Below are 15,000 nucleotides of genomic sequence, written 5' to 3'. Positions count from 1 at the left end.
GAATATAAAACATGTTTTCAGTTATTTCACCTTTTTTTATTAAGTACATAACTCCACATGTGTTCATTCATAGTTTTGATGCCTTCAGTGAGAATCTACAATGTAAATAGTCATGAAAATAAAGAAAACGCATTGAATGAGAAGGTGTGTCCAAACTTTTGGCCTGTACTGTGTATATATATATATATATATATATATATATATATATATATATATATATATTAGTATTTCAGACACAAGATTGGTCCATAGATTAAAAAAAAAAAAAAAAAAAAAAAAACAAAGCATGAAAAAAGTACAATACAATAAAATTCATGTAAGACTAAAATGCCAGTGTTTCCAGAGGCCAGACATATATCTATAACAGCTTCTCTTAGGGCTGGTTAGTGCCAGTATGATCCCATTTTGGGATTTGTCCAAACGAGACATGAATTTAAACATCAGTTGCCTTAATAAGGCTCCACAAGTGGGAACACCAGAGTTCACAAAAAGTTGACTTGCATTGTGCCATCTTGGGATACGAAGGAGGAGTCTCATGGCATCATTGTAGGCTACAGGGAATCTCCGCAGGCTACTGTTCTTATATTACCACCACAGATGCGCTGTGTACATAGGAGTACAGTAGGATCATAAAAAACATTTAACACTAGGTGAGCACTAGGGTTGGGTACCAAAACTCGGTACTTTTTGTATTTGGTACCGATTCACGTCGGTACTACCGAGTACCGATTCACTTAAAATGAATCAGTGCCAAATTTCGGTACCTGAGGTGGAGTCGGAGCAAGAGCGCATGACTCGGACCTCAGACTCAGCAACAATGGCAACAAAAAAAATGTGCAGACAAAAGTTAACGTGCAGCACTGTTCCTAAATGTTGAAACTGAGAAGTTTAAACTAAGGGCCCGAACGACGCGTTGTGCGTCCAAATTCACACCCGTTCTTCTCTGTGGGTTTTCTCCGCGACCGTGTGTCATAGCGAGAAGCCACGCATATCACGTGAAACGGCAGAACTGTAGATTTCCGACAAGGCCAAGCACTTGTCGGTAATCCAATGTTTTCACAGCGAAAAAAAATTGATAAAATTACAATAAACTTATGTATAACAGAGTTTTCATAGAGCTTCGCACACACATTACTGTTGGATGGATTACTCGTGAACGCACAGAAATGCCACGCATATCACATTAAAGCGCAGGACTAGAGCTTTCCAGTGATACCACACACATCATTGTGCTGTCATCCCATCACGCTATAAATCCAGATCAATTGTCTACAAAATAAAAACCTGACGAATTTCTTTACAATCCATCTTATCAGTCACTTCATATAGTGAGGAATATCGTATCTTACCACGTCTTAGGCTTGCGTGTGTTTCTCCCTGTCTATCCACATTTGTAGTCCGGCTTTCAAGATGCAAATATCTCCATATTGTCCAGTTGACACTCCATCAAACTTTGTATGACAAGACAAGCGCACTTCACCTTTGCACACCCAGACAACTGCAGCCTAATTATGCATGCTGACAGGGCCGTAGTCACCATATACATTGAGGGGGACACGTGCCCCCCCAATGCCCAAAATGTCCCCCCAATATATAGCTGAAACTGAAAAACAAATATTATCTTGGAGGACATCATTGCACTTGGTTGACTATTTTTCTATTATCTTAGATGTAAATAATCCATGTTTCTTTCAGATAAAACACATTTTTGACTTGTGAATGAGTCGATGGAATTTCTTGCAATAATGAAAAAATACTGGCAATTATGTCCGCCTGGCACAAACCACATGTTTTGGACAACTGTGAAGTGACAGAATGTCCCAGCATCATGGTTCTTATATTGCCAGATTCCAGAGAGTCTTCCCTCTTCATATATGGCAGAATATGTCAACTTCCAACTTGCTATGGTGAGATGCATGTAAAAATGTAAGAATTTAGGCACACAGATTTGTTTTTTTCATTGATATAAAAATTAATATAAAATACAGGCACATAGAAGGACATGGAATGATGGCAAATCTGGTTAGCCCAGATTGTCCTGAAAAAAAAAACAAGATATAGCAAATGTATGTAGCCTTTATAATGACTGTGATATGAGCTTAAAAGTAAAGGCAGTAAAAATACCCTAAAAAGGGGTCCATAGGGTTAAAAAGTACCGAAATAAGGTACCGTTTGGTACCGGTACCGAATTCCAGATACCGGTACCGTATCGGTTCAATTATGAACGGTACCCAACCCTAGTGAGCACATAATAAACTTTCGCAACAACATTGAGCATATAATTTACAGCACTGTTTGTACAGATCTCTGTCATCACTCAAGTCATCAGTTATGACATGGCCCAGATATTTTATTTCTTTACAAGTCTTAAGTGGCTTGTCACTCAAGTGGAAATCAGGAAAAATGAGTCTCCTGTCCTCCTTGGTCCTAACAATCATGATGTTGCTCTTGCTGGAATTGTATCTAATGTCAAAATCTTTTCCATACTGAGCACACCTTTAACAGTTGCTTCAAACCAGCACTGTACGGGCTTAGCACTACCAGGTCATCAGCGTACATTAGGTGGTTGACGACAGAGTTTCCCACAAGACAGCCCATCTTACAAACATTCAACAATTTAGACAAATCATCCATATAGACATTAAATAGATAAGGAGACAGAATTCCGCCCTGTCGCACTCCATTTTGGACCTCAAAAGGGGTTGATAAGACATTGCCCCATTTTACTTGCATTGTTTGATTTGAATACCAGAAAATTAATATTCTAATAATGTATTTATTTGTGTAATGAGGGAGGGTTTGGCCGTAAGTGATCAACACCCTATATCAAGGTAAGCATAATTATTAGGTAGCTTCTTTACCTCAGACAAAATGGGCCAAAAAAGAAATTTAACAGACTCTGAAAAGTCAAAAAATGTAAAATGCCTCTCAGAGGGATGCAGCACTCTTGAAGTAGTTAAGCTATTGAGGCGTGATCATTGAACAATCAAACGTTTTGTTGCAAATAGTCAACAGGGTCACAACAAACGTGTGGAGAAAAAAAGACGCAAATTAACTGCTAAAGATTTGAGAAGAATTAAACTTGAAGCAACCAGGAACCCATTAACCTCCAGTGCTGCCATATTCCAGAAATGCAACCTACCTGGAGTGTCGAGAAGCACAAGGTGTTCAGTGCTCAGAGACATGGCCCAGGTAAGGAAAGCTGAAACACAACCACCACTGAACAAGACTCATAAGTTGAAACATCAAAACTGGGCCAAGAAATATCTGAGGACAGATTTTTCAAAGGTTTTATGGACCGATGAAATAAGAGTGACTCTTGACGGACCAGATGGATGGGCCCATGGCTGGATCACTAATAGGCACAGAGCTCCACTTCGACTCAGACGCCAGCAAGGTGGAGGTGGGGTACTGGTATGGGCTGCTATTATTAAGGATGAGCTAGTTGGACCTTTTCAGGTTGAAGATGGACTTAAAATCAACTCCCAAACCTACTGCCAGTTTTTAGAAGATACTTTCTTCAAGCAGTAGTACAGGAAAAAGTCTACATCATTCAAGAAGGCCATGCAGGACAGTGTTCCATCACATGCATCCAAGTACTCCACTGCATGGCTAGCGAGCAAAGGCCTTAAAGATGACAGAATAATGACATGGCCCCCTTCCTCCCCTGACCTAACCCCTATTGAGAACTTGTGGGCCCTTCTTAAATGTGAGATTTACAGTTAGGGAAGACAGGCACCTCTTTGAACAGCATGTGGGAGGCTGGGGTTGCTGCTGCACGGAAAGTTGATCATCAACAGATCAAGAAACTAACAGACTGGATGGAAGGCTCATGACAGTTATTGAAAAGACGTGTGGCTGTATTGGTCACTGATTATTTGTTGAAATGTCAGAAGTGTTTATTTGTAAATTTTGACCTGTTTATTTGTTATTCTTACTCTAATAGATGGAAATAAACAAGTGAGATTGGAAATTTTTAGTTTTTCATTTAGTTGCATAATTGTGCACACATAGATATTCTTCTGAGAAAGCCCAAACTCACTTTTCCTTTGTTAAATATTCAGTTTTGAGGTTTATTAAAAATTTGGATTGACTGAGATCACTGTATTTGTTCGAAAATAAAATGAATAATAATAATAATTGTGCACACAGTGTACTGTCTGCAAAGCAGTAATGATTGTGCTAACTAGCTACTCAGACGTTTCAGATGATTCGTCATGTTTGTAGTCAACGAATGATAGGCAAATGTTTGCCTGCAGAGTTTACATATCACCTTGTGTTCGTCCTTCAACTTCGTAAAATGATCTCACACTTTGAATTTCCTGCCTGAGATGTTATTAACTAGACTGTGTAATAACCAAAGGTACCAGCCCTGTAAATTAACGTGACTCTTGTCTGACTGCTGAGCATGGTAACTTCCTGGGTCTGTCCTTTCAAATTAAATTTTCACATGGTCCAATCATACAGGTTTTGATTTATTTTGACAAGGCGCAGGTCCTAATAGAGTTTCAGGTATAATTTTTGTTTTTTGTCTCTCTTTTTTTCTGCGGCTAAGCGACCAATGAAATCTTGTCGACTAACATTTGGTCGACTATTAGGGGTAGCCCTTGTAAGTACTAAAATCATCATCATAAATTCATCATTAGTGCAAGTCTCTATGTGTGTCACCATAACATCAGACCGAGTATGCCAGCTTAAAAGGTATGTTTTCAGATGGGATTTGAAAGTGGAAAGTAGGGATGCACGATGTTTGATCTTTTTGCCGATTTCAGATATGCAGATATATAACTCTTTGGGCTGATAGCTGACATAGATATCAATAAATATTTTTTTCCCCACTTAATTTTAGTGTTCATAAAGTCTCTTCTGTAGTGGAATTAACATCCTATTATGCATGCATACTCTTATCATGATGGCCCACCAGCAGATGGAGACATGAAATAGAATTCTTCTTTATGTATGTAATATTTATTCATTGTGCAAAATAAGGAAAAGCATGTTGGCCGATTTGGGTTCATTTTAAAGCCAATATCTGCTAATAACGATGATGTGCCAATATTATCATGCATCCATAGTGGAAAGGGAGTCAAAATTGCGAATGTCATAGGGGAGAAAGTTCCAAAGGTGGGAGACAGAATGGCTGAAGGCTCTGAAACCCATGATAGTCAAGTGGGCAGATGGTGATGTGAGTTGGATTGCAGAAGAGGATCAAATTGTACAGGAGGGGGGTAAAGGTATTTAGGAGTTCAGACATGTAGGAAGGGGCTTGATTATGAAAGGCCTTAAAGGTGAGAAGCAGGATCTCGAAATCATGGGATATTTAACAGGAAGCCAGTGAAGCTGTTGGAGAACAGGAGGTGATATGATCTATGGAGGGGGTTCTAGTTATGATACAGGCAGCTGGACTTTAGACCAGTTGGAGCTTATAAAAACACTTGAGAGGGAGACCAAAGAGGATGGAATTGCAATAATCAATACAGGATGTAACCAAAGAGTGAACGAGGATAGCAGTGCTGTGAGGTGTAAGTGACAGACGAAGACAATTAATATTACGTAGATGAAAGTTGACCGATTAACATTATTGATGTGGACCTCAAAGGACAATGTACTGTCCAGGATTTATTTAATTTTTTCCACCTGTCTGTGTATAATACTGTATATAATCATACAATTTAGTGAGTCCCCTTGGACACTTATTTTTCAGTACTGCATCATGTACCCCACTGTAATGCTTCAGTTATTACTCTTTATGAATGAGACGGTGCTGATAGTGATATATCTGAATTTGAACTTTGCAATGGATGATGAGTAACACTTGTAAATATTAGGGATTAAACAAACTATTGCTTGAATAATCTACTAATTATGCCCATGGTCCTGTCTTGAGATGTTTTGATTTGTCAAACCGGTGATTCTGTCTCTCTCTGTCTCTCTTACTCACGCACTCACTTCCCCCTCTGTCTCTCAGAGTGTCTCCACGATTGTTATGCACAGCAACCCAGCAGAAGAATGGCCATGGTTCAGATGAGGAGGCTGAGAAGCCAGAGCAGAGTGCAGCAGAGAAACTCCTGGTGGAGGAGAAGGCCCAGCTGGAAGAAGAGCTCAAGGAAATGACAGTAAGTCTGAGAGTTTAGCAGGCTGGTGTTATGTTTTACAGAGATAATAACTGCATCACACCCATGGCTGCATTTTTCAATTTCTCACATTTTGTGTTTTGGCCCATTTAATTTTACCTGACCACCATATCAACAATCGGTAACTTTTAAGGTAGACTAATGACCCAAACAGTGACACTGTTAATTTCACTGAAATACAAGCTTCCTACACAAAAATTTGTACAGTCATGTCACTGCTAGATCCTAAAAATGCTAATGATTTTTTAGTGACATCCTGAGAGGAAAAAAGGAACTTTGAGTGATGTTCTGTATGTATACTGTGTGTATGTACTGATTAAAAACTATCCGTTGAGAAATGAAAACTATTTGTTGCGTGCAGCCACACAATCTTCTATGACCTTCAAAATGAGCTATTGTTGCTTATTGTTAAGCACCTTGTCTGTGCCGGCGAGCACCGCAGTATCTCCACAGACTATCACATCCAGATGGTCCCGGTGTTTCTTCCACAGACTCCGCTTCACTCAGCTTCGCTCAGCTGCCTGATATACCCGCTGCTTCTTCCCACATTAACCTGAATAACAGAATAACAAACCAGGGCTCGGTGCTCCGGTTGGATCCAAACGGAGAGCCGCTAGCAGAGGCTAAGTGGCTGTGCTGGTAGCTGAGTGAAGTGGAGCATGAGGAGTAAGCACCGGTTAGCCCCCGCTTTCACTGCAGGCAGATTCACTCGCCACAGGGGCGAGGAAATAAAACCTAAACAGCCAACTTAGTTTGGCTTAGTTTAGAAGTTAGCGATGCCTTTCACTCACTCTTGGTCTCTGCTGTGTTTAGCTATTTCCCTGCTTTCCTGTTAGCGTTAGCACTACTTGGCTGCCACGCTAACGCTCCAACTCCAACTGAGCCGGTCTCACGGAGAAGAGTTGGAACGTTAGCATGGCAGCCGACTAGTGCTAACGTCCCTACGCTTCTCCGCCAGGCTCAGTGAGTCGGAGCTGAGAAGCGTGGGGACGTTAGCGTTAGCACAAGTCGGCTACCATGCTAACGTTCCGGGAGCCTGCTTAAGCGTGGGGACGTTAGCGTTAGCACTAGTCAGCTGCCATGCTAACGTTACAGCTCTTCTCCATGGTTGTCAGGTAAAATTATAGGGGACTACTGACATCAGAACCTTTTACAAAAGTACTTCACAGACTTGGTAACTAATTACAGTTTATATAACGGGGATTCATTCCATCATTCAGATAATGTTGTGTATTTAAGTCATGGCTTACTGTTTCTACTGTGTTTCCAGGAAAAATACAAGCGGGCCTTAGCAGACACAGAGAACCTCCGGACAAGGAGTCAGAAGATGATAGAAGATGCTAAACTATACGGTAAGACCCTTCATTTTAGCTCAGCCGGTTTTCCATATTTTTTTCAACATGATCCACAACCTAACATGGGCTTTGCCATACATAAATTCTGCAGAAAATAATCTGTGTTCTGGATCAGATATTCTGCGATTGCTGACATATGCTTGGGTTTGCTTGACAGAACTTACATATATTTGACAGAAAAAAAGTGTTGTGCCATACTTTCCTTTCTTGTAATGCACCTGGAGAATTTGATGTTGTGAACATCATCGTATTTTGGCACAATATGATTGGTAGTATTGCTATCGTCACCATGAAGAAAGTAGTTTTAAATCAACACAGACTCTGACCTGCAGTGTCTGTTTACAGAATCAGCTGTCTGTCAGCAGCAGCTCCTGCAGAGCTGAGAGGACAGAGGTTGGCCGAACTGCCTTCACCAGGCTCACTGATAGGAAACATTTACTGAACCAAAATAGTTATGTTGCGTGAAGCCATCAGCAGTGTTGGTATTTACTGATCACTGATTTTATTTCCCAGCCCACATTAGCGACTGAAAGGAAACTGCTGCTAATAAACAGACTGGGATCTGATCAATTAATGTAGACAGTTAAAAAATTTAAATTACATACGACAGAATATTTCTGTAATTTTTAAACAACTGACTGGGCAGATTACATTTCACTAAATGCTACAGAAATAGAATTGCAGTGTAAAAAACAAAGGGCTTTTCCGCTAACATTGGAGACGACTGACACATTTTACCAAAGCATAAATTGAAAATGTTGTGCTGCTCTTTCATCTCCCTTCTTTCACACTCTCCGCACAGCTCTGCCCCGCTCACTCACAGTTTCTCCAGCAACACTCAGACAGACACAGAGCTGCTCCTCTGTTTAATCTGTCTGTTAATTAGTCTACAGTGCGACATCAGTCTGTATGTTGCACAAGCTACGCTAAATCAGTGAGATGAATAAAGTTACCACAGTAGCACAGGCACAATACTGTTAGCCGCATCCAGTCAAGCCATGTTGTGCTGATTTGTGTTTATGTTATCAGTTTAGACATGCCGTGCCACTCCGAGCTCTGAACCTATTCCTTCTCCGGAGTAGGTCCAAAAGGCGGGCCATTTGCACTCAAGCGGGTAGCGGTGGCGCCTAGCCGACCACAGCCAACCCCCGACCACCCCGTTTCTCCCCCTCAAACAAGCTGTGTGTGATGTGAGACTCTGCTCACCTCTGTCTTGCAGCAGACCAGAGAGAAAGGCGTTTTTAAGAGTCTCTGTGTGTTCAGCTCAGCTCTCAGTACTTTTGCAGCTTCTAACTGAATCTCTGTGGTTTGAAATTTAGTTTCTCTCCTGCGACTTGTTTTTACTTTAGATATCTGCTTTATTTTACCGCTTATGTTTGCCATCCAACGTATTAGAAGTTGTGTGAAGTTGCTGCTCAGAAACCCAAGATTTCCTCATTTTGCTGCTTCACAAAAAACTTTTTACATAATAAAATAACAGGGGACTTTTACTTTTAAGACGTTATAGGAATTAAAATGTGTGTATTACCGAATTAGCGGAACTTAAAAATAAAAAGGCTCTTACTGCACCTTTGCGAACAGCTCACCTCCAACAGATAAACTTATTTTACCTGCCGTACTGTGGAATAACAAATGCCGAAAGAATAACAGGGTACTTCAGCCGTAGATCAGCTTGCAACTGAACATGTAGCCCACTTAGTAGAAAATACTGGGTCGCCAATTTCCCCTGGCTCCAAAATGTTTGTGTGCATCGGTCAGAGTTTCCCTACATGCACACATCTCCCGTCAAGGTTTTGTCTTTATAGATCACACCTTTTGCGTGGGAAGTGGCGTACGCTCCTTTCAGGCCTCGTTTTGTGCATACGCAACGGATATAAATGAAACCCCTGGTGTGTTTGATTTGGAGAGGAAAAGACCTCTGCAGATAATTCGGCTTCGGTGGAAACCTCCTTAAGAATGGACAGTGAAGGAATTCTAACCAGGAGATGTTTCAACTAGTTGCAGTCTGCAATTCACTGCTATACACCACCAAATCTCCCTAAATCTTACACACTTCACCTTAAATTTCTGTCGAAATCTGTCCAGTCAAAAGTGTTGCACACCCTACCATAAATAAGCCTTTACTTTGGAAGGAAATAACAGTATCTTTAATTAGCAATAAAACACACACTTGCTCAATTTAACGCGCTGAGCTTTTTGTGGTCTGGTATAATCAGTAGCTAATGTAAGCATATTTGTTAGGTAACTGACATTATTTCATTGCCTGTATATGTCATTGCCACTGCTCGCTACATTTCAGCATGTCACAAAATTAAGCAAGGAATGAATGCAACATACCTCACTTGCAGACATGTTTCCTCCTTATGGTAGCATTCCACTTTGTCTCAGTGAGGTTGTTCTGTAGTCTGATTTTAAGTGTCATCATGTATCTTCATGCAGGTAACTAGACTGTTTGGATGCAGGACAATTCTGATTCAAAGTCAGGGATTTAAAGCATGCTGAATGGTGTTCTAACTGTCTTCATCACCAGGGATCCAGGGCTTCTGTAAGGACCTGCTAGAGGTGGCAGACATCTTGGAGAAGGCCACAGAGAGTGTGCCCAAGGAGGAGGTGACAAGCCAGAACCCTCATCTGAAGAACCTGTATGATGGCCTGGTGATGACCGAGGTCCAGATCCAGAAGGTCTTCACCAAACACGGCCTGGTCAAGCTCAATCCAGACGGCCAGAAGTTCGACCCCTACGAGCATGAGGCCCTCTTCCAAGCCCCTGTGGGGGGCAAGGAGCCTGGCACTGTCGCCGTAGTCACCAAAGTTGGCTACAAACTTCACGGTCGCACCCTCAGGCCAGCCTTGGTGGGTGTAGCCAAAGCCCCCTAGAAGTGATGATCTAACTGACAACGTAGGCTTCGCTTGAGTGAGGGATGACCTAAGGTACAGCACACTGGTCGAAAGTTAGAGATGGGATCAAACTGAACCAAACGTTGTATCGGAACAATGTCTCCCAGCTTTTACCTGATACATTTACACTTATACTTTGTCTGGCACAGGAAAGCCGATACAGTAGAATTTCAGCTTGTCATCAGTCCTGTGAGTTATTCCCCAGTCCAGTTATTGTCAGACATTGTCAAAAACAAAACTTGACCAAATCAAAGGCTTTCATGTTTCCTCCCACAACCATACATTTTAACTGGAAAGGTGCACAGAGAGTTTAAAAGATGATAATTAACCCCTCTAATGAAGACACTTGGGCTGAGCTATGATGTACAGTCCATCTACAAATTGAGTGATGCTCTCTTCACGGACGGTGAGCCAGCCTCCGTTATTTCCTTCACCACAACTTGGCTCAGTGGAACCTGACAATAATGCAACAACTTTATCTACAAACACTTAGAATAATTCTGTTTATGGACCTTTGTCCAAACTGTCACAGTATCACAATAAATGGATCGACTATGAGAGACGTCTTGGTTTAGTGTTTTTTTACTTTAACACACATCTTGAAAAAAAAGTGTTTTCCTACTTAGTGCAGAGTTTTTCAAACTGTACATCACAAAGGGAGAGACATGAGGCAGATATACTGCACTGTAGATATATTTTCAAACTGTACGTCACAGAGGGAGAGACATGAGGCAGAGATACTGCACTGTAGATATATTACATATAGAGAGGGAATTATGATGTATCATATATAGTAAAAAGGCTTTTTGCTTATTTTCTTAAAAGATATTTTTCATGTAAAAGAAGATTATGTTAAAGGTTGTTTCTAGGAATGCACAATATTTGATTTTTTTGCCGATATCTGATATGCTGATATATAACAACTTATTTGGCCGATAACCTATATCAATTATCTACTTTTCTCCCAACCTAATTTTAGTGATCATCAAGCCTCTTCTATAGTGGAATTAACATCATATTGTGCATGCATACTCTTATTGTGATGGCCCACCAGGAGATGGGAGACATAGAATGCTTGTCAATGTATGTAATATTTATTCCATTGTGCAAAATAAGAAAAAGCATGCTGGCTGATTCTGATAGTTAATTTTAAATCTGATGTCTGCTAATATCGATGATGTCACAATATTATTATGCATGCATGTTGTTTCATAGATGTGTATTATTGAATTTGTGCTCATTCAAAGGTAGGGTAATGAAGGACTGAATGAGTGGGGGGTGTTAGTTTTCTGATATGGTCATCAGTCATGCTTAGTCACATTTCATCAGTGTGGTCCTCCAAACCATGTACAAGTCATATACTACAGCTGTATTTAAAGGATAACTCTGCTGATATTTTACATTTGTCTTATTCTCAACAAATTCCTTCAAAAGACCAAAACCAAAAACGAATTGATTCTGCCATCAAAATTTGTGTGTGTATTTTATTTCTCTAAAACCTGGAAATTTGTTAGCATTTTAACACTTCGGGTTCATCTCGAAGTCAATGGGTTTTTATGCCTCCACACCTGAGGTAGCTGTGGCCAGAGACATTATGTTTTTGTGTTGCTTATCCCTCCATACGTCCCATGCTCCTAAACGCAATATCTCAAGAATGCTTTGAGGGAATTTCTTTAAATTTAGCATAAACGTCCTGTTGTGAATACTTACATGCAATCATCTCGGGTGCAGAAGTCACTAATGATGTAAGTTTAATATTGCTACTGTGGTGTTTATATGGCAAAATTGCTTAGTTATTTCTCTATATTTTGTGATTTTTAGGTTTGTTTGTTGCACTTTTGTCATATTGATGAAGTTTGTTGCAGTCATTAACCTGTTTGAATATTAGCCTAATGTTGACCTAACTGAGTAGCCTAGCTGGCTTGCCTGCCTTGTCATTATTGTAAATTCACTGTGTATGTGTTTTCTTTACAGTGTCAGGGTGAAAGTGATTACTGTCACATGTGACACATATGATGTCTTAGGTTAATGTTGGTTATTAGTAAATAACTCAGATGTATATTTGTATTTTTCTGTTTTATTTCAGAAACTGAGTGTTCACACACTTCTATGCTGCACCCTCAAGCTTCTCATTCTACTAGTTAAGAGCTTAACTTAACGTGATGACTGTGTGTTCTCTGACAGGAGCCCCGTAGTGGTCAATATCCCAAGTTCACCAGTTCAAAGGGTCACTCCCCAACACATCCACTTGGACTCCAGAATGAACTGATTAGAATTAGGTGCTTGAAGGTCAGGGTCACAGTGACTTTTCGTCCTCTTCATTCTTGTGAAAGCGCTATCTCAAGAAGGCCTTGAGGGAATTTAATTCATTCAATTTAATTTGGGACAAACGTCCACTTTGATTCAATTGATAAGATTTTGGTGGTCAAAGGTCACTGTGACCTTGCATCCGTCGCATCGTTGTAAATGCAATATCTTGAAAACGTCTTGTGGGAATTTCCTCAAATTTGGCACAAACATCCACTTGGACTCAGAAATGAACAGACTAGAATTTGGTGGTCAAAGGTCAAGGTCACTGTGACCTCACCAAACATGTTTTTGGCCATTACTCAAAAATTCATGCACTAGCTATGACAAAATTTCCCACAAATTGTATAGATATTCTGTGCTGCTCAGGGGGAATATGTGTATGAAGCACCCATGTTTTTACAGATATGGATGTAAACTGTCTGAGAAACTGGTGCGCAGAGGCATACAACTACAAGTTGGTAATTGTAGTTTGTGCTTTGGTTAGAGGCCTGAAATAAGGTCTGTGGTTAACACATGCTTAAGAGAGTTTTGCATTTTGTTCTACGACATAAAATACATCAGTAAATGCACTACTTGTTAATTTTAAAGCTTTTACATGTCTTCAGTAAGACTGTTGCTAACAAGTGGCTTAATGAAACGACAGCATCATCACAGTGAACAAGGCTTTACAGCTTTGTTGTGGTGGCATCCTTAAAGTCATGCGACTGTGCTTTAGTTTGTTTATAGCCTAACATTAGCTTTTTACTTGTGGTGATTGCATGTACGCTTCAAAAATCATATATTGAAGATTATCATGCTGAACAAAATGTTTAATTATCATAAACTTGTTTGTCACAGAGCTTACCCAGAAAGCAAAAAGCCATTGAATCAACATTGAGATATTGTCATGGCTTAAGATTGAATCAACATTGATGTCAGACGTTGAAAATAACATTGAAAGTGCTTGTTTTGATCAACATTGAAATAATGTTGAATTTTTAATCAGTCTCGACATTGAATCAATATTGATTCAACTACGTTATGTTCAACATTGAAACAATGTTATTCTTAACCCTTGTGTTACCCCTGGACATTTTTGTCCATTTCCAAAATTCAAAACTCCCTCACAGACAAATGAAAGGTCACAGGGGGGTGATTTTTTGCATGGGGGTGTCATTCTGGGTGAAATTTCAAAATCTCAAAAATCCATTATTTGACCCTGTAATGCATTTTTATTCTATCCATGACCCTTCAAGTGGACAAAAATGTCCATTTTCTAGAAAGTGTCCAACAAAAGGTCACAGGGGGTTGATTTTTGTCAAGGGGGGGTAATTTTGGGTTAAATTTGAAAATCCCAACTTTCAGCATTTTTATCCCATCCATGATAAATGGATGGTATAGCAACAATAACAAATGGCTAAATGACAGGTGGACATTTTTTTCCACTTGAAGGGTCATGGATAGGATAAAAATGCATTACAGGTTCAAATAATGGATTTTCATGCTGAAAGTTGGGATTTTCAAATTCAACCCAAAATTACCCCCCTTAACAAAAATCACCCCTCTGTGACCTTTGGTTGGACACTTTCTAGAAAATGGACATTTTTGTCCACTTGAAGGGTCATGGATGTAACTTTCTTGAAGGGTAACACAAAGGACCATTTCAGCACTTTTCAACCTTCGTCTGTATGTTTTTAATATGCCTCATTCAAGCCAAAAATAATCACTTTACTTTTTTGGGTGTTATATAGTTCTGCAGGGGTTGCTCCAAACTTGTCTACCAGTGACATCACTGCCATTCAGGCATATGGCAGTTATTAGAATTAGTGAGCATGATGTCACTGGTAGACAAGTTTGGAGCAACCCCTGCAGAACTAATATAACACCCAAAAACGTAAAGTGATTGTTTTTGGCTTGAATGAGGCATATTAAAAACATACAGACGAAGGTTGAAATGTGCTGAAATGGGCCATTAAGTATGCTTTACTGCAGTGGTTCTCAACCTTTTTATACCAGGACCCCATTTTACAGGGACATTTTTGGGGGGACCCCACTCTTGATTATAATTATGTCATTATATTTGTGTGGCTCTCTGCACATCTCTACCAGAAATGTTTAACCTCTCAGCCAGTCAGTACAAATGTTTTTTTTTTTAATTCTAGTTGAGATCCCAACGTTTCCAAAGATACCAAACAAAAAACAGTTAAAGCAATAGTCCGGTGCCCAAATGAACATTGAACTAGGTTTTTCTTGCCAGAATCATTCCTCCTGTACTGAACGTTAAATCCACAAGCCGCCTCCTGTACAAAAAATGTATTTAAAAG

General features: G+C 40.0%; 1 protein-coding gene across 1 annotated transcript in view; it reads left to right on the top strand.

The window, feature by feature from the left end:
• grpel1 (GrpE-like 1, mitochondrial) overlaps positions 1 to 12,446 on the top strand; it is an 18,536-nt gene extending 6,090 nt beyond the window's left edge. Inside the window, exons 2-4 of the mRNA XM_033609888.2 lie at positions 5,969 to 6,116; positions 7,405 to 7,486; positions 10,020 to 12,446. Coding sequence (XP_033465779.1) covers positions 5,969 to 6,116; positions 7,405 to 7,486; positions 10,020 to 10,366 — 577 coding nt within the window. The 3' untranslated portion in view covers positions 10,367 to 12,446. The remainder of the gene's footprint in view (positions 1 to 5,968; positions 6,117 to 7,404; positions 7,487 to 10,019) is intronic.
• The last annotated feature ends 2,554 nt before the right edge of the window (positions 12,447 to 15,000 follow it).

This window comes from Epinephelus lanceolatus, chromosome 22 (genome assembly GCF_041903045.1).
Source record: "Epinephelus lanceolatus isolate andai-2023 chromosome 22, ASM4190304v1, whole genome shotgun sequence".
In the NCBI taxonomy this organism is placed as follows: Eukaryota; Metazoa; Chordata; class Actinopteri; order Perciformes; family Serranidae; genus Epinephelus; species Epinephelus lanceolatus.
The sequence above is the reverse complement of the archived record's forward strand: the minus strand, read 5'-3'. Positions and strand labels throughout refer to the sequence as shown.